The sequence below is a fragment of the Antechinus flavipes genome, chromosome 2 (genome assembly GCF_016432865.1).
Source record: "Antechinus flavipes isolate AdamAnt ecotype Samford, QLD, Australia chromosome 2, AdamAnt_v2, whole genome shotgun sequence".
NCBI lineage: Eukaryota > Metazoa > Chordata > Mammalia > Dasyuromorphia > Dasyuridae > Antechinus > Antechinus flavipes.
Window position 1 is genome coordinate 437,015,748 of NC_067399.1, and position 20,511 is coordinate 437,036,258.

General features: G+C 33.8%; 1 protein-coding gene across 2 annotated transcripts in view; it reads left to right on the forward strand.

The window, feature by feature from the left end:
• The window catches only part of RNF130 (ring finger protein 130), a 119,003-nt gene that overhangs the window by 89,872 nt on the left and 8,620 nt on the right, over positions 1 to 20,511 (forward strand). The window contains exons 7-9 of one of the 2 annotated variants that reach the window (XM_051979093.1): positions 3,814 to 4,018; positions 7,300 to 7,393; positions 13,873 to 14,045. In XM_051979093.1, the coding sequence (XP_051835053.1) occupies positions 3,814 to 4,018; positions 7,300 to 7,393; positions 13,873 to 13,888 (315 nt within the window). In that variant the 3' untranslated portion in view covers positions 13,889 to 14,045. Of the gene's footprint in view, positions 1 to 3,813; positions 4,019 to 7,299; positions 7,394 to 13,872; positions 14,046 to 20,511 lie in introns of those variants that run through there. The other variant, XM_051979094.1, reaches the window with a different exon arrangement.

Consider the following 20,511-nt stretch of genomic DNA (forward strand, 5'->3'; position numbering starts at 1 on the left):
GAATTTAGTGCCAGATATTGTAAAAACAAGTAGTTGCAGCACAAGAAAAACATATTATATATTAAAAATCTTAAAGTTGTAAGACTTGTTGTACATAAGTAAATTTAATCCTTTTACTTTTTCCCAGTTAATTCCTATTCCACTGTTGGTTGAAAAATATAGCTACAGAAAATGGAAACAAAGACAAGTAAAGGAAGTTAAAGATAAAGTTCTGACTTAAAGAAAGGTATCTGGAGTACCAGTGCTCGGAATGACCCAAGACTGGCAAGGAAAGATAAAGATAACAAAATTGTCAGGACAGGGTGGTAGTTGTAATGGGGAGGGGAGAAAAATCAAAGAAGAGGTTGAGAGCATCTAGCAGTCCTTGATGAATTCAAGTGTCTTGGATCTAATGAACTACTTAATGTAGTACTAGGGTACTACAAGATTTAGCAGACATGATTACTAAGTAAACTATGATGTGATCTTTGAAACATCTTAAAGAACTATGGATAGATAGTATCACAGGGATTGGGAAAGGACACATGTCTCAATAGAAAGAAAATTAAGTCTATAAAATTAAGTCACTATTGGACAGTGAGTTTAACTTTGATTCTTGAAAAGATCTTAGAGAATCTTATTAAAGGAGTAGTTAGTAAATATCTAAATAAAGATGCAGTACTTACAAAAAAGCCAGCATAACTTAAATAGTCAAGCCAGAGTAGACTTAGTTCACTTTTTTTTTTTTAAACTATTGGGCTGATAAATCATAGTGTTGTGGTACAAGCAAGACTCTTCTTGGCTTAATAGTTAGGTTATTCAGTATTTATTTCCTCTAGCTGTTCAGTCATATTTGGACGGTAGAGGCCCATTTCTTGTAATGTGGAAGCCCATTGGCCTTAGATATCTAACAAGGCAATTATGCAGCCTTTTCAAGTTTGTACATAGCTATTTTTTTTAAAGTGTAAAACAAATAGGTTTCTTGTTTCTGAAACTGGGAACATTTTTGTACATTAAATTATTAGACTGTGATCAGCATATAGACATAAAGCAAATGTTCAAGGGAGAACTGTTTTAACAGATTTAGGAAGGGAAGGGGAGAAAAACATAAATTTTCCTTTAAAAAGAGCACTCTAAAATTATGTATGTCTATATATATATATACATATATATATATATTACATATAATTTTGTTTTAAAATAGAATATTCTATAAATTCCTGACTTGTATCAATAACTACTTTCTTTTTTTTAAAGAGTAAAAGACATGATTTCTGACTAACAAATGTACTGATTGTCAGAAGAGAAATGATGAAAAACTTGCAAGAAAGCAACCACATCATCTTAACATTCATGATAAATAAAGAGGGGAATACCAAACATCTGGCTTCTATTCTAGATTTTAAAAGAATAAATGAATAAATAATTATTAGGCAACTATACTGACTGTTGAAGATGGAAAGAAAGCAAGATAGTTTTTGCACTTAAGTTTATATTCTAATGAGGAAGATAACACATATAGGGAAACAATAGTTGGAAAGCAAAACAGAAGGTGACCTAAAAGTAAGCCCAAGACTCAGTAAGATAAAGTGAAAGCTTACCAGTAAGTGCCCTGGGACCCATAGGGAATCCAAGGTCTGAAAGGGGAAGAAGCTAAAAGGTAGAATACTTCCTGGCAGCATGCTGCCAGAAAATAGAATGATCTATTCAAAACCTGATAGGATAAGATGAAAGCTTACCAATTAGAGCTCAGGGTTCCAAGATCACAAATCTGAGTTCTCATGGCCATCAACCAATGGTTTGGGGATAGCCAGAAATGGCAAATTCAAAGAGTTCAGTTAGGATCCTGTGTTGTGAAATTCTGTCAAAGTTGGCTCAAAAGGAATATTCTTAAGAAAAATTATAACTTAACAAAAAGATGGATCTGAGGAAGGAAATGGTGAGCTGCCTAAGAGATATGTGTGGCTACAGCAGAAATTTATCATCCAAAACACAATCCTGAAAAGTGTATATAGAAAATGAGTGCATGGACATAAAACTATTATTAATGGTTTCTTCAAATGTTAAGAATGCCAAAGCCCAGAACAACTTAAGATTTGTAGTGAATATTAAGGATAGCAAAAAGAGCTCTGTAAGTACTTATGTGGGGATAGGAGGAGACGAAAAAAAAAATCAAGATGATTGTGGAGGAAGACAACAAATGAGAGGCAAAAGGCAATGAAGCATATAAAATTAAAATGTTTACAAGAAATCAAGAGTATCTGGTTGAGCCCATTGAATTAGGTCATCAGAATCAAAATATACATCAGAGAAGTTAAAACTTATGGATGTGTGATTGTCATGTCACTATACAGTTTCTTTTTAAAATTATGTTACGGTATCTAACAAGTATATTGGTTTTGGTTTTTTTTTTTTTTTAAGATGAAATGAATTCTTCAAACCAAGGGCTAGTATTTTAACTATAATTCCTCACAATAAAATGTATTTTTAAAGAAGATAGTGATTCCTAAGAAAGGAATAAAAAAAAAACACTAAGAATTAGCTTGAATTCATTAAATACATGTTATGCCCAACTTCAGTCCCTTTTTTGATAGGATTACTAGATTCAACGTTAGACATAGGCTACCTGGATTTCCAAGAAATCTGACAGGATGTCATGATATTCTTGTGGGTAAAATGGAAAAATGTAAACTGAAAATAGAGTTAGAGAAATTGACTGTGCCAAAAAAACGGTAACTAATGGATTGAGGTCAATGTTGCTGGAGGTCTTTAGTGGAATACCCAGCAATTTGTCTGTTCTTGATCCTTCTCTTTTCAGCAAAGTAATCAGTGATCTGGATAAAGATATACTTGAAATATTTACTAAGCTATAAGCAGCTCGATGGAGAATTCCTAACACATTGAATGACAAATTTGGGGGTTGTTTTAGATGATTTTTATGACAGGCCAAATCCAAAATGATGAAATTTAATAGGGATTAGTGTAAAATAATATGAGTAGATTTTTAAAATTAGATACAGGATGGGATAGACAAAAATGTACAACAGTTTTTATAAAATTACCTCAGAAATTTGATGACTGTAGCTTAGTATGAAATAATGATAATTATAATAATAATGGCCCACTTATATAGTACTTTATGTAGTACTTATGATTTGGAAGACACTTTTCATATATTAATGCATTTGATCCTCACAACAACTCTGTGAGGTAACTACTAGAGGCACTGCTATTTTAAGGATTAAGAAATTGATGCTCAAATGAGCATCAGAGGTAGGATTACATCCCAGTTCTTGTCAGACTACAAGATCAACATTTTTCCATTATCCTATTACTACTACATTACACTTGTACATTACTACTACATTACACTTGGCTTTGAACCAGCTATTTTTCTCACTCAGAAATCTTTTTCACATTGTGGATTTTGTTTTGGGTGATTATGTTTTTCTTACTACCTTAAATGAAACATTACTTTTTAATCTACCTTGAGCCAGAACTCTTAGTTTTATTCCCCCAAAAAGTCTATAACCATCTTATAAAGGTATAATAACTAATTTTATCAGTACTACAATGCATAATGATGTTATTTTGTAGTAATGTGCTATTGAAATTTTTTAGGTCTTTTTAAAAAATTCATTATTTTCAAAGCTCTCTTAAGGAAAAGAATAATGAAAAATGGAAAAAAATGATAGGGGAATATTTTTTCCACCAGATAACTTAGAAACTGATTCTCTAAAACCCTGTTTAAGATCTCTTGATTTTAATTTTATTATTTTATTCATATTTATAAAAATAAATATGTGTAATTTTTAATCTGAAAATATTTTTCAGCCAAATTTGCCATGTACTGATAATGTAGCTTTTGACATGGAAAGGCTTACCAGAAGCCAAGCTGCTAATCGAAGATCAGCACTTGGTGACCTTGCCAGTGACAGCTCCCTTGGCCTTGAGCCACTGCGCACTTCAGGGATGTCTCAACTTCCTCAGGATGGGGAGCTCACTCCTCGAACAGGAGAAATCAACATTGCAGTAACAAGTAAGTGGTAATCTTTCACTTAAAGTGCTGAGTGCTTTTCCTTCACTGTTCTGGAACCTCAGCTTAACTTAGCACAACCCTACAAGACAATTCAGGTATTCTTGGGGGTTCTTGAATACATATCTCAATGAATTCAGCCATTTGAGGACTTTTTAGATGCTTTTATTGAAACAGATCATTTGTATATGCTTTGCAAACAAATTATTTTAAGACTTATTTGAATCTATGGGAAATGAGTTTTGAGTCCATATAGACTGTGGCATTATTGAATATAGGAGTCTTAGTTATCCCTAACAATTGTTGGTTTATAAATATGAGGCAGAGTGAATGATATAGTAGAAAGAAGGATAGGCTTAATCAAAAGACAAAGGCAAGTCCCAAACTCTACCACATATTAACCTTGGGCAACTCACTTTTCTGAACCTCAGTTTCCTTACTGATAAATGGAAAGAATAATACCTTGTCTTCCTACCTCACAGGGCTGTTGTGAGGGTCAAATGAACTAATGTGTGTTGCAAGTGCTTTAAAAATTATAAAGTTCCATGCATATATGAATAGTGGATGTTTTGAAATCATTTTTTCTTAAAAGAAATTGCCAAAAACATTATTAGAACTAAAAAATGACCTCTGGCTATCACCAACGCCTTTTGGGGGGTATGCTTTGTAAATATTAGCACTGGTATCTTGAATTTCTAAAAAGGAATTAAAAAAGAAGACCCAGCAATACAGAGTTGAGTCTAAATTTTGAACTTATGTAACATGCTGAGTTTCTCAGTATCTTTGGGAATTATTAGCAGTCTTTATTGTTTCTTGCTTTGATGTTTTTATACTAATTTATTTTCCTTTCTTTCTTTTTGGCTTGATGTTAAAGTCTCCAAATTGGAAGACTTGAAGTAGTACAGGCTCCTTAGCAATGAACCCTTTCAATCTACTCTTCTAAGACCCTCTAAGTAGAAAAGGGAAGGACAGTCTGCTGAACAGCTAAGCAGAGCTGAGTCCATTACTTCATAGTTTCCTTAATGATAACAAGATGGTCACAGCCACAAGCAGATTTGCAGAGAACAGAAAAGAGTTTGGTTTTCGTGTCACAAAAAACTTATCTATGTCTCAAAACAGACACTTTCCTACCCCATTCTGTATGTGTCATTTTTATGAACTTTTACTTCCCTCTATACTTTTCATAATATGCCTCCATATGTTGAGTACACTTTTTTCAGTCAGGACCATTGCTCCTTTTGTCTTGTTAACACAATATGTGATGGGAAACCGTTGCTTTTGTAGAAATAAAAGAAGTCCTTTTTTTTTTAATTAAAGTATCCAAATCCATAAGACATGTCCATTTGATTTACTGACATATTTCACTATAAACTTTTATTAAAACCTAGTTGCAAGTTTTTATACTATTACTATTATTTTGTACTACCATTTATCTATTATTGATGCATCCTTAATTCATTTGTCACAAAGTACACAAACTGCTGTTAGTGAATTGCTTGGTTTTTTTCCCCTCATGTTTCTTATATTATCATTTGCAGGGTTTTTTAGTTTAGATTTTTTTTATTATCTTTATTCCAATAGCAATAAAGAAGACAAAGGTTTATCTAAAAATTTGTGGTACTTTATAGCTGGTATTTCTTCAAGAAATCATTCTGTTCAGAATAGAGATATATTGATGATACATTGTGGTACTGCCCTCTCATATAACCATATTAGAATACAACTGCAAACAAATTTGCTTTATCTGATGACTGATTTTTTTAATAAAGTTTAGCCCCACAGATGAGTATAATTCATTCAGAATCAAGTAATCTAAACAGAATAAAACTCTTGAAATCCATATATTTTATATATACAAAAGTTGTAGAAAGAAAAAGACTTAATTTCCTTGTTGTTATTAAATATAACTATTCCATTTTAAGACTATTAAGCTAGCTCGTCCTAATTTCAAAAATTGGTGGAAAAAATGGGAATTGGCAATTCACTAAAAACCATTACAGTTTACTATTGTGAAATATGTATTACACATAGTAGGCACTTAATATTTTTTAGGTTCAAATGAATTACAACAAGAGCTAAACTGTCGTTTTCCTTTCTGTGTAGTACTTTAGTAACACAAGCAAAAATTCTGAGAGAATATTTAAATTGTTTAACCAAAAAAAAATTATGAATTAATGAATTGTGAAAATTATGAACATCATCCAACACCATAGAAGATACAGTTGTTGTGCTCATCCCAAATCTTTATTTTTCACTCATTAGAGCAGATCTCCAAGGAGCACTGTACCAAACAAAATCTTTATAACCCAGGCCCAATAATGTACATCCTTTAAAATAATAAAGTATCATTTCTTTAAGAGAATGCAGTGCTTAAAACTTTTATTATTTTAGATTGGCTCATCTGTTATCCTCTAGATGTATAAGAAGGCTCTGTTTTATAGGAATATTAGAATGTCATTTCAGTAAAATGCAAAATCTTATAAGTTTAAGAAAAAATATTAAATGGTTTAAAGAAAGTCCCCACATCTTGATTATCTGAAAAATTCTGTAATCATATACCAGTGGTTTTCATTTTTTTAAATATATTTACATGCTGTGTTTCAGGCTATCTGCCTTATCAGTTTTCCTATAACCAAAAAAAAAAAAATCTTCATCAAAAAAATCAGGATGAATGACAACTACTTTTGATGAAAGACCAACAAGATATTTTGTTAGTTTTGTTCAATAGTGTGAATGTGTACGTAAAGAGGGAAAAATGATAGAGGTTGTCATAATGTCATCATGAAAACTAAGAAAAGTTAAGGCTACAGATTGCCCGGAGTCTCATGGACCATGCTCTTGAGAATTGTTCTTCTCTGCAGCTAAAGTGGGAGTTACTTCTCTAACTGGGATTTACTGCATGGATTTTCACACCGAAGAAGGGGGAAAGTTGGAAACTTGACTGAACAGTTTGACTTAGTTGTAATTAACAAAAATATTTTCATGAATATTTTTCCTTATTTTACATTTCTCACTTCACACTTTTTGGTGACTACATCCTTCTCAAACCTCGGGGTGTTGGCAGACAGAAATGACTGGCCTTGCTTTCCTTTTCCCCTTCTATTTCTCACCATGACTTTTTCCAATTAGTAACTCTTTGGCAAACCTCCTTCTGCTACACTTCTTGTGCCAGTTATGGCTTACACCTGCGTTGCCTCCACCAATGGCATTTGAGAGAAATATTGACATCGGTTTGACATAAGCCTTCTCCCACGAGTGATTGCCTCCCTTTCCTTTGTCAACAGAAGAATGGTTTATTATTGCCAGTTTTGGCCTCCTCAGTGCCTTCACTCTCTGCTATATGATCATCAGAGCCACAGCTAGCTTGAAAGCTAATGAGTAAGTAATGATTGTTTAGTTTATCTTTTGGTTTACATTTTTGAGTGATGAGGAAAAAAATATGGATAATTTTTTTATAAAGACTGAGAAAACAGATTTCCATAACACAAACACTATTTCCAAATTGATGCCAGTAGCACCATATCTAATAAAACTGTGATGAGCATAGTTCATAAATCAGTAATTCAGGAGACCTGGTATGACAATTTGAATGGAACCTAAAGATTTATATGAACACATCTTATTGTGAGCCAATAATGTAATGCCACAGCCAAAAAATGCTAATGCAAGCTCTGCAATTAATATCATTTGAGGAATAGGCAAAATGTGTAGCATAGAAAAGTAGAGGCAACCAGTACTTATTAAGTACCTAATTAAGGAACTAAGTGCCAGGCACTGGGCAAGTGCTGGAAATACAAAGCTTCCTCCCTCCTCCCCCGCCCAAAAAAGATAGCCCCTCCTGTCAGTCTAATAGCAGAGGTAATATGCAAACAATTATGTACAAGCAGGCTTTGTACAGGATGAATTGGAGATTTCCAACCAAAAAAAAGGCACGAAATTAAGGGGATCAGGAAAGACTTCTTGTAGAAGTCTTTGGCTGATATTTGAAGGACAAAAGGGAAACCAAGAGATGGATATAACTAAGGTAGCATAGGATAATCTTAAAATATTTGAAGGTTCTCATTAGTCTGAGGGAGAGATGTTTGATTTATATCTAAAGTATAGAACTGGGAACAGTTTTCTGAAGTAGTAGAAGGAACACCAGATTTGCAGTTAGAAGTTCTGGGTTAGAAGTGCAGCTCTGCCACAAACTATTTGTGACCTTTTGTCCTCGTACGTGGACCTCAGTTTCTTCAGCTTTCAAATAAGGGTTTTAGACTAGATGGTTACTAAGTTTTCTTCCATCTCTAAAAATAGATAAATACATAGATACATAGATTGATCTAGCCATCATTTAGTAAAGGCTGCCTCATGTGCCAGTCACTGTGTTAAGTACTAGGAATAGATGCAGGCAAAGAAGCCAGTCTCTGTCTTCAAGGAGCTTACATTCTAATGGTGGGAGATAATGTAAAAAGGAACTAGAAAGTGGCTGGCAGTCAGGGAACAAGACAGAAGGGTAACATGGGGCATAGTGGCCTGTGGTCTGGCAAAATTAGGCAAAGGTTTATTTGGTAGAGTTGAGGATTTCAGAGATGGAATCCAAATTTTGGTGGAATGAAAATAGGCCCCAACCTTGTAGGAGATCCGGAGCTGGAATTTCTAAAATGAGAATAATATCTATAGAACAACCTATTTCACAGAATGATTGGGGAGCTCAAGTGTAATCATGTTTGTAAAACTAGGTGCAAACTTTAAAGGGCAGGAGCATCTAAATGGTACAGTGAATAGAGCCCTGACCCTGGAGTCAGGAGGACTGAGTTGAAGTCTGGCCTCAGATATTTAGCACTTTATACCTGTGTGACTAGGCAAGTCACTTACCCCCAATTGCGCCTCTCTGCCCCTCTCTCTCTCTCTCTCTCTCTCTCTCTCTCTCTCTCTCTCTCTCTCTATGTATATATATATCTATGTGTATATATATATATACACACACACACATATATATATATATCTACAACAGACTTTAACGGGATACCTAAGTATCAGGTAGTTGGAGTCATGAATAAGTTTCCAGTCATTGCATTTAATCAAGTAAAAACATTCTATTAAAAGATATTTTAAATGGATTTGAAGATTTATTTTATTTTATTCAGTGTGGATAGTGATGTGCTATATAAATTATTGCCAACATACATGTAACTCTTTTCAAATAGAAGTCACATTTTGGCATTGTTCAGCATTTATCCCATGTTGGTTAGGATAAAAACTAATTTCTCAAAATGTTAGGTTAACTGTGTCCTAATCCTCTCCCATCATGTATTTTCAAAAACTAAGTAGATTAATTAGATATAAGAATGTCATTCTTTTATAGAAATCAGGTAGATAAGCATTCCTCTCTATACTAATTAACCTGGTTTTATTCTTTCAACTAAAAATAGACATAAGCAGTTTTAACTTGTCTCACTGTAATGTTTAAAAGGAAAATTTTCTGTAGTTATACCAAAACCAAAATTGCTATTTGCTAGAGATCTTCCAACATTTAAGTATCTATTTTAAATAAGATTCAGCAGTTCAATTAATTTGCTTATTTTGAATTACAAACGAATGATGTGTAACCTGGGCAGGCTCCACAAGATGTAATTTTAATTAAAATCAGATATTCTATAATAGCTATATTGAAGTTCTTTTATAGATAAAGTAATAACAAGTCAGTAACACTTGGTTTTGAAAACGTCCTTCACCCTGTGGTTATCCATGTTATGTGGTACAGAATTCCTGGATCTTAACCACATAATTGTGCAAGTACTTAATGATTTGAGCTTTTTGTCTAAATAAAGTTTTAGGTTTACTAAACCTACTGCCTAAACATGCTAAAATGGATTAGTCTTTTGTTTGAGTAAGGATGCTGTCTAGACTTAACTTAAAATAGCAGCATAACAGTGCCTACCCCATGTCTGGTATCCAAAGCATCCTGCCTTTGCCTTGAGAAATAAAGGACTATATGCACGTTAAAGAAACTAATTATGACTTAATGGACATCCAACAGGTGTCCAAAGTCCACTAAAGACAGTTGATATTTGAATGTTAGTCTAATGACATGGAAGGTATTCATTTTTCTAAATTCTCCAAGATCAATTTCTATATTGAATTAAATGGTGAGAAATCAGCTTCCACAAAAGGCCTACTTATCTGGTCTATTTACGGGAAGGCTTTTGCATGCAGGTCTAGTGATAACTTTTGCTAGTCAAAAATCAGCTCACCTAAAATGGACATACCAGAGGTTTTGCCATCAGCTAAACCTATGTGCTAAGTTGTAGAAGGGTACCATCTTACATGTACATACACACAAAAACTTCAATGAGTTTTATGAGAATCAAACATTTGAGCAATGTTATTGTTTTTTGTAAAACTCATAAAGACCTTTTCTGCTCTATTATCCAATGTCTATACCAGAATCCACCTGGGAAATTCATATTTAAATTTAGTTCCAGGAAAAGTTTATGTGTGTGTGTGTATATATATATACACATACATATACATATATATACACATATGTATTTTTTTGGTAAGAATAATGCCCAGTATATTTCTCTTTTTGTTTTGTTTAATGTCCAGTAATAGAAGTTATCTTAAGTGCCTGTCTAGATTTATCTTAGATCCATCAGAAATTAAAATACCAACCATAGAGGAGAATAGAATTTATTTTCCTTTTTCAGTGGCATTGTTAGACTAGTAGTATGGGGAAAATGTTTAACAAACTCTTAATAATTTGAGGTCAGTGATTGTAATAATGATAGACATTTGTATGGTACTTGAAGGTTTGCATATACTTTTGCATACAAGATCTCATTTTAAGCCTCATGACAATCTTGTTAAGGATAGATACTAATGGTATATTATCCTAATTTTACAAGTGAAGACACTGAAAGTTAGATTAAGTGACTTGTTCATGTTTACAGAGCTAGTTAAGTACCATAGGTAGGTGGGATGGGCAAGGTGGAAAGGACAATTCAGCTCTTTTAGCAGATTAATACCATAAGTATTAATATTACCCTGGAGATAAGACTCTCCATCTTCAACTTTCCCGGTCCAATTCAAGATTTTTATCAACTATTTGGGTAAAGAAATAGAACCCATTATTACAAATCTCAATATTTAGATCCTATTATTAAACATCCACTTAGAAGTTACATTCACAATTAATAAAACGAAAATAATATACGTCTTTCACTTAACTGCCAAAAATGTTAATTTCATTGACCATATATATCAGAAATCTTGCTCTGATTTTGAAACTATTGCCATTGGTAGTGAAACCTGATTATTAGAATTAGTTTGTTTCCCCAAAACTCCAGAAAAAAAGATTGTTTAAAGTATCCTCCCTCCAAAGAAAGTTGTTGAGGGAGGGTGGAGGTTTCCTTGCTTCAGCATTATCCCAATACTTAATAAACACTAATGAATAGCATTTATTTTGTGCTCTAAGGTTTGCAAAATATTTTCGATATTTGATTCTTATAACAACCCAGTGAAGTAGGTACTATTATTATCTCCATTTAAAGATGAGAAAACTCAGGTTGAAAAAGATTAAGTGACTTGCTCAATGCCACACAACTAAATTGGTGTCAGAGGCTAGATCTGAATTCGGATCTTTTGATTTCAGGTCCAGCACCCTATCCATTGAACACTCCAAACTCATCAGCTCACATATTCTTTTGGTTCTTCTAAGAAAATACAGATTTAAAAAATAATATATTTTAAAATTATTGATCTTCGTCATGTGTGACTATTTACCTCATGAGAGGTAGCCTGGCCTATTGAATCTAAGGGCCAGCCTTAAAGTCAGGTCCCACCTCTGACACATATTAGCTATGTGATGTTGGGCAAGTCACAAGAATAAAAGCTATAGAAGAGCAGCCAAGGAAGAGTTTTCCCTACCTGTAAGTACATAGGATTGGACCAAAAAGAAACAAATGCCATCTTTGTAAGTGGGGGAAGGAGATTAGATTTCCAGTGTCCATTCTAGTTTGAAAATTCTGCAATTATACACGTGTACACAACCACAAAAAGAGCATGGCCTTCCTTCTTCCAGTCATGGGGAAGTAAATAGATAATCATTTCTCTCTGATCACTTGCCCACAGAGAAAGAAGACATAATATGTAAAAGCACCTTTAAGAGTATGCAATACAATAAAATATGGGATGACTTCAAGGCCTGATCATAATGATTCAGGCAGCCTAAGATGGACTTGATAATTCTCCCAACACAGGATCAGATGTGGAGGAGACAGTATCAGGAATTGACTGCCTCTTTTACATAGAACCTTTCCTATGTAAATAATATAATCTTTTCTAAACACTAAGCTTCTTTTATGGCTTATGAAAAATGTGATCGCTTTTCAACCACTTTGAAATAATACAGTATTTCTTTGCACATGATGACAAAATGGGATTAAAAAGTAATATTGTTCAATTATCTGATAGTAATTGTTCTTCCTTTGCCACCCAAACTATGATAAACTATTCTGAAACACTTAAAAGCCAGTTACTTTTTTTAATTTCATTTTAAAACAGTGTCATCATAACAGAAAGAAATTTACAGATTTCAGCCCTTTCTAAAAAAGCCTCTCAACTTTTAATATTCAAATACTTACATTTAGTCAAACAGAAAAACATTGCCTTTTTTGGCATTTTTCTCCAGCATCCTTCTCAGGAGGAGAGGAATAGCATAAATCAAGGCAGAATATAAATGGAAGAATTAATAAATTAAGGTATTTTTTGTTAAATTTTCATTTTAATTCAACACATTTGTTACTCTGCCAGGCCCTGTGCTAGATACTGTGAGATTATACAAAGATAAATGAAACACAGTCCTTTCATTTTAAGAACTTGTAGAGAGGTTAAGATAAGTATTCACATAAACAATAATAAAAGTCAAAACTTGATAAATTCTTTAAAAGAGGTATAAAGTGTTAAAAGTTCTTCAAAGGAATCTAGGAGATCCTATCCAGGGTCTTGAAGGCTGGGTAAGATATTCATGCCAGACAAAAGAAATAGTATATGAGCTGAAACCTAAGACATGTATCGGGAGCACCCAGTTTGGCTAAATCCTGGGGTGTGTATGGAATAAGTGGGAATGAGTCTAGTGGGATATGTTAGGTTTAGTGTATTAGAAACCTTTAATGCCAAGTCAAGGGGCTTAGAAATTATCCTTTAGTCAGTGAGGAGCCAGGAAAGGGTTGTTTATAAGAAAATGATAAAATTAGAACTGGGCTTTAAGATGTCAATAGAAAGCAAACACATAACAAGTGCTACACAGTGATTATTGTGGACAGGTTTCCCTTCATCCCTTTTACCTTCTCAACTTTAGCGTGATATCAACTTAGGAAACTTTTCTCAGGGTGTTTTAAATGCATAGAGGACTCTGACTGTGGAATAAAGGAGAGCTATGTATATGTAGAAATTTGTTTCCCATTCAAATCTTAACCTACTGTTTTTATAAACAAGTACTCATCTCAGGAGATATACTATAAATGATGGAAACCTAGAGCAAGGCATATTCTGTGTAGGAAAATATATTTCAAATTATGGTTATTATAGTAATATAATTATTATATTATTATAACAACATATAATAATATATTATTTCCCATTACAGTTATTATTAAAATGCTGGCAGTCCACAGTATTACTAGTTAATACTGGGAGAAAACAAACACACACACACACACACACACACACACACACACACACACACACACACACACACATTATTAGCATTAATTCTGTTCTCACTTTTAGCTTGGGCAATTTCTGTTATTTTGGTTGTCAGCTACTTTTTGATTAATCCTTGTTTTCTGTCCCTCTCTCCTTTCCTCCCACAGAGCAGAATGGTTTTGAAGAAAGAAGAAGTGGTTTCTGACAGCTTTAGAGAATCTATTTTTATGTGCATCATTTACCAAACAAGCCACACAAGCATTTATTTTTAGTATATTTTATTTTTTTTATAAAACTGCTAATGCCAAAGCTTTGTATTAAAATAAATAATAAAATAAAACTGCTGCTGTTGGATCTTCTTTTACTCACCTTTTTTTTGAGATATTACAGCATCAAAAATGACGTTACCAATTTAGCTTTTCTTTGAAAGAATGTGTATGTGACTATCATTAGGATTCCATTTATACTACCATTGGAACATTTGTCGCTTATACTTTGTCCCAGGTATATCTCAAAGAAATGGTAACTTTGATCAGCTGTAACAAAAACTTCCAGCTGTGTGCAATGTTTTGTCATACTTGTATCTGCAGTTTCACTATTCAAGAAGATGGAAGTTTTGCCATGTCTGATTTGGAACCATTTTGCATCTACTCTCAAGCCAGTAGATTTAGTATTGGGGAAACTTCCTGGTGATTAAAAGAATTGAAATATTCTCAGATTCATAGGCTCTCACTTGGAAAAGATCTTGGAGATTATCTGTCTTCCCTAAAATGTCCTTCTGAAACATCCACAAGTGATCATTCAGCCTTTTCTTCTATGCTGTTGGATTAGGTACCTTGGAAGTCAATACAGTCTATTTTGAGGCTTATAGTTCTTGTCACCTGCCAACCAGAAAGATAATGATGGACCATCTTGAATTCATTTGACTTTATAATACAAATGGAATCAAACAGTTCTTCCATCTTCTTCAGTAACCACAGAAAAATTGGTGCTATTTCTTTGTTCTCTGAAGTACTGTCAAACTGGCCTTCCTGCACCTTTTATTTCCATAGAAAACCAAGATGTTATTCCCTTTACTGCTCCCTCCTATATAACCATAAGAAACACTAAAATGTTTTCATTATAAATTATAAAACCAAATTTCAGTAAGATGACTTATTAATAAAAATACAATGATACTTAATGATGTAGTCAGAGGCATTTCCCTTTTCATAGTATTTCACATATTTGTGCCTTTAAATATGCTTGGCCTTTCTTTAGGTCTGAGCATAAAACTTCAGTGATGTAGCTGTAAGGCATGAGGCTTACCAGTACAGGGTCACTTGAACTACTTCATAGCTACAGAATTATCAGTAATTGAAATTAGAACCTGTTTTGACTTTGAATGGAAAAATGAAGTATTCTTCTCAGGGTTACACAAGTCTGGTTTTGGAATCAGGATTCAAATCCCAGCATTGCCACAGGTTATAACCTCCCTGGACCACAATTATTTCTATTTGTGAAATGGAAATGAATTATATCAGTAGTGCCAGATTCAGAAACATTCTGTAGCAATATATTGACTTAGAAAACCACAAATTAATGTTCTCTGTGTTGTATTGAATTTTAATTTATTAAACATTGCCCAATTATATTTTAATCTGTATTAACCACCCATCAGGGACTTTCCTCTCCCCATCCCTAGTGAGTTTGATCTCTGGACTAGATGACCTTGAAGCTCCTTTCTAGCTTTTAAATCCATGACCCTATGTCTTCAGGTACTCGGACTCCAAACCCAGTGCTCTTTCCAATACACCACAACTGCTTCTTAGATTTTTAAATGTGTTATCAGGCTTTTAGTTTTTGCTTATTCTAGTTTTCAGATAGCCAAGAAAACTTTTTGAGAGATAGAATTTAATTTTTAAAATGTAATGGAAATAGATTTTTTGAATTGGCATCATGGGAATTCTGGACAGCTGCCAAAATCTACATCCAAATACTGTTGCTTAATTCAGAACAGATGAGATGCCATCAGTTGAGAAGGCAGCTTTATAATTAGAACTAAAATGTGTGAGGTTCAATAATTATTAACATTTTAAATAATAGAATTAAATATCAATTTAACACAATAAAATTGTTTCTGATCTGGAGGCCCAGCTTGTAGAGAGACTTTCACTTAGCACGATACTTGTTTAATTGCAATGTACTTGAGAAATGTAGTGTTTTTTTAACGAATAGTCTTTTCCAGGAAAGTGTGCTTTTGAATGGTATTTCTATGGGAGAAGTTGTAATGTTACTCATATAGGGCTCACAAGGGGGGAGAGTTCATTTTATCCAAACCAGTAGCCTAAAATAGCTCATTTGAATCAGGAGAGGATCAGATATCATTTCACTGAGTGCTATGCCCAGTAATGGCAAAGTTACAAAGATAATTAGGATATGGGCCCTATACTAATAGGTTTGATAGCCTGATGACCAGATTGTGACCACAGAGTTTTAAAATAACATTAAGATTGTAATGATTTCTTAGTTTTTATGTAGCTGAAATCTATGGCTTTGCTCGAGCCCAAATATCAATTCTGAGGTCATCCAGTCCAACTATATAGAAATGGAATAGACACAGCAAATGTGTAGCCCAAACCAGATTAAAATGCAGTTGGGAAATATTTAACAAAATAAAAATATAACCAAAAATGGCATTACATTTATAAACTCAATATGCAATTGCAAGGATCTTCATGTATAAATAGGTGGCCCATTTCCAGCTGAATTTGACATGACTACCTAAGCATACAACATGTAATCATCTGTCTTTTGCTTGAAGTATTCAAGGGATGATGGATCTACTCACTTGAGGCCTTTCCAGTTTTAGGCAGCTATAATTTAGCAAGCTTTTCCTTCTCAAACTTGACATCTACCTCTCTGCAATTTATGCCAAGGCCTCTAGAACTACCCACCAGAGCTAAGCAAAATATCATCAATGCCTACTAGTATAATAGAATACTAGATCTGGACTTAAATTCTGGGTGCCACTTAATACCGACATAATTTTGGACAAATTAAAAATCTCTAGGCCTGAATTTTAAAAGATGAAGACTGGACTAAATGACCTCGAAGGCCTCTTCTACCTCCAAATCTATATTCCCCTTTCTGGATGTCAACCTTTCAGGTAGTTAGCAATCATGTTACCTTTCCCCCCAAGGCTTCTCTTCAGCCTATATAAGGCAGATTCCTTTTACCAGTCCTAGTTTTAAATCGCTCTTTTGTCCATAGGTATTTCTTCATTTAAATTGGGAGTATTGTATTGTACTTCACAGAATTGTGGGAGAAAACGCTTTGTAAATATAAAATTGCATAGTAATATTAGCTATTGTCATTTTTGCCTCCTTCAGCTTGTTTTGAACTTTGGGCATAAGAGATCAAGAACTGAGCCCTTCAGCCTGTGCAGAAAGAAAAAGAAACAGTTCCATTGCAATAGGAAGTCAGGCTCTGAGAGCTGACCAGGAGAACGAAATAAATGACCATTTGGCCAATCAGCAGTTTAAATACACATAAGACAGTGCTACCATCAGCACCATCCTTAGATGGAGCCTAGATAACCCCCTAATCACAGGGCTTCCTAGAATAAAGTCCAAAATAGGCCTATAAGAGGAAAATATTTATTTTTAAATGTTAGTTACTTTATTTTTTTTATTTTTTACTTTCCCCAACTACATGTAAAAAATATTGGTTATGCATATACTTTTTTTTTTACATATTTCCTTATGTTGGAAAAGAAAAATCAGAACAAAAGGAAAAAACCATGAGAGAGGGGGAAAAAAAAACAAGAAAAAGAAAAGTGAATATAGCATATGTTGGATTTACATTCATACTCCATAGTTCTCTGGATGTGGGTGGAGTTTTCCATCCAAATTTATTTGAATTGCCTTAAATCATTGAACCACAGAACTATTCTGTCATAGTTGATCATCGCATAATCTTGCTATTATTGTGTGCAATGTATTGCTGAATTCTGCTTGTTTGGTCAGCATCTGTTCATGTAAATCTTTCTAAAATCTTTTTATAGAACAATAATATTCCATTGCTTTCATATGTCATAACTTATTCAGTCATTCCTCAATTGAAGGGCATCTACTCATTTTCCAATTCTTTTCCACCACAAAAAAAGAGCTGCTACAAACATTTTTGCATGTATAGGTTTTTTTTTTCTTTTATGATTTCTTTGGGATAATGTCAATTATTTCAAGCTATATCCCTAAAATGTGGGACCTAAACCACATTATAGCTAGGCAGATATAATTATGTAGCTCCATGTGGACTTAGGTGGGTTCCAAAAGACTAACAATATTTTGAAAGTGCTTTCAGTTAAAACAATCATGGGAGGATGCCTTGGAAGAGGAATTTTAATTTATCAAATCAGATACAAACAGGATTCCCACAAAAGAAGAGACTTTTAAATGTAAAAAACCCCTTGCATTTAGTAAGGGATTGGGGAAATGTAGTAATTTTTCTTCAGTTGATTGTAGTTCATTCAAACTTCTGGAAATCTGTATATCCTATTTAAGCTACCCTATCTCATTGTAGGTTTTGGTTGTCAGGAATGATGCCAAAAATAGAAAATTTCTAGGAAAATAACTGAAGAAGAGATTGAGATGATGTTCTCTTCAGTTTTCTTTAGCAAAGTGTAAGAAATAGGATATGTAGAGTCTTTGTAAAGCTTTTAATCTGTTTTAGGATGTTAATTCCTCATGTTTTAGGTTGAATAAACATTTAATAGTGCTATGACTGATTCTGAATTAGAACTGTTGCCATTGGATATGAAGTTCATTTGCATGATCAACTATGGTAGCCATTTTCTACTAATCTTAAGAGTTTGAAATAAGAAATACAACTAATAGTTTCATTGTCCAGAATTTGTAATAAATACCATTTACAGATTGTCTATTACTCTTGTATCTAAATGATTAAGAGTTTAAAAGGGCCCATTTCTTTTATGAAGACCCTAAATTCTCAAAATAGGCAATGTATAGAAGCATCATATGACAATAAATCTGGAGACTTAATCATACTTGCACTTTGTATACTTGCAGCCTTACTAACTTAAGTTCCACATTGTGCAGTTCCATAAAGTTAAGCTACCAAAGTTAAACCAAGCATGAATTCGTCAGTTTGCTCTGTACCCATTCCAATATTTTCTTGAACCTAAAAATAGTCTATGCTTTCTGATAAAACTACTCACCTCATTTTACCTTGTAAAATGTGTCCATTTGCTTCATCTCTGGCAAATTCATAGAATGATTTTCTTCTCATATACATCAACTAGGGCCAGTTGGAGGATTACAGTACAGGTAACTCAATGAGATCTTCATGGTTAGACTTTATTTCAAAAGTTAAGCATAATTCCTTCCTCTACCCCTCCTCTAAAAATTTTGGGAGATGTAAATTGAATCCTGGCTTTGGTCCTCACCAACCAGTACTTAGAATCGGTAGTGAATCCCATAGGAATCTATCACTCTATCTTATCTACAAAAGCTACTTTAAACTTGGAGCCAGCCCCAAAAACTATATGTGAGATGTTATGATTTACTCCAATTTTTTGTCTGATGACCTCTCAGACATCACTAAAAACGTCTTGCACATGAGAAGTAATATAAATGATGTCATGAAGGATGTGGTATAACCAGAAAAGGAGGTAGGCAAGAGTGAAGAATGGAAAACAATCTGATTGCTAGACTGGTATCCATAAAATAAAAAAGGATCAGAGGAAGACCCTCATACATTGAATGGTCCCTTGATTTATTTTTATGGAATTTATGGGAAGACAGAACAGGAAATGCACATAACAATATTATACCATGCATCAGTGAAGGAACTATCTACACTGATGAGATTACATTTCCCTCAAAGTAGGCTAAAGCAGTTTGGGATTTGTCCTGTTTGGAAAAGGATAATCTAGGTAGATAATAGCTAGGTAGTCTGAAAGTTGAAGGAATCATTGTCATGCTTTTAATTCTTCCTCACATTGAATACCAAATACACTAAATAACATGCATATGAATGTCATCTTCCCTTGATATTGCGATGGGAACTATGTTCTTTAATGAAAGGGCAGGTGTCTTGAGACTGTGTTTGGGATTATAGTGTGCAGTGTCTCAGACTAGGCCAGGAGAGAAAATGGTTCATACCCAGTGATTATTGTGATAAATCTAAAAGAGAGGCACCATGACGTTGAATTTCATTGAACATAAAAATGAGTGTATAAAAAGTAATTGAAGGAAAGAAAATGCAAAGCATTTGCTAGAAGCTGTGACAAGCTACAGGTGTTAGCACACTCTTAGAAGGCTAGTTACCAGGACAATGATGCTAGAAGATCTCCCTAGTGTGAGAGTTTTTTGTTTTGGTTGGTTAAGTTGAGTGAGCCTCCAAAAGCAGGTTGCCTAGAGAGAGCAAACTGACCCTGATCAGAGCTGAAGGCTCCCATACCAATCAGTGATGGAATTCGGCCCATGACTAACTGTATACTTCCAGCCTGGTAAAGATGGAGGAAATAATAATAAAGTAATAAGAATATAAAAATAACATTAGGAGCAGCTAGGTGGCGCAGTGGATAGAGCACCAGCCCTGAAGTCAGGAGGACCGAGTTCAAACTGATCTCAGACACTTAATACTTCCTAGCTGTGTGACCCTGGGCAAGTCACTTAACCCCAATTATATCTCAGCAAATAATAATAATAATAATAAAAAGAGCCAATATTGCTATGTCCATTTTACCCAATTTATTAAGATAACAGACAACAGATACGTTAATCCCAGTTTCTCCTCTGAAG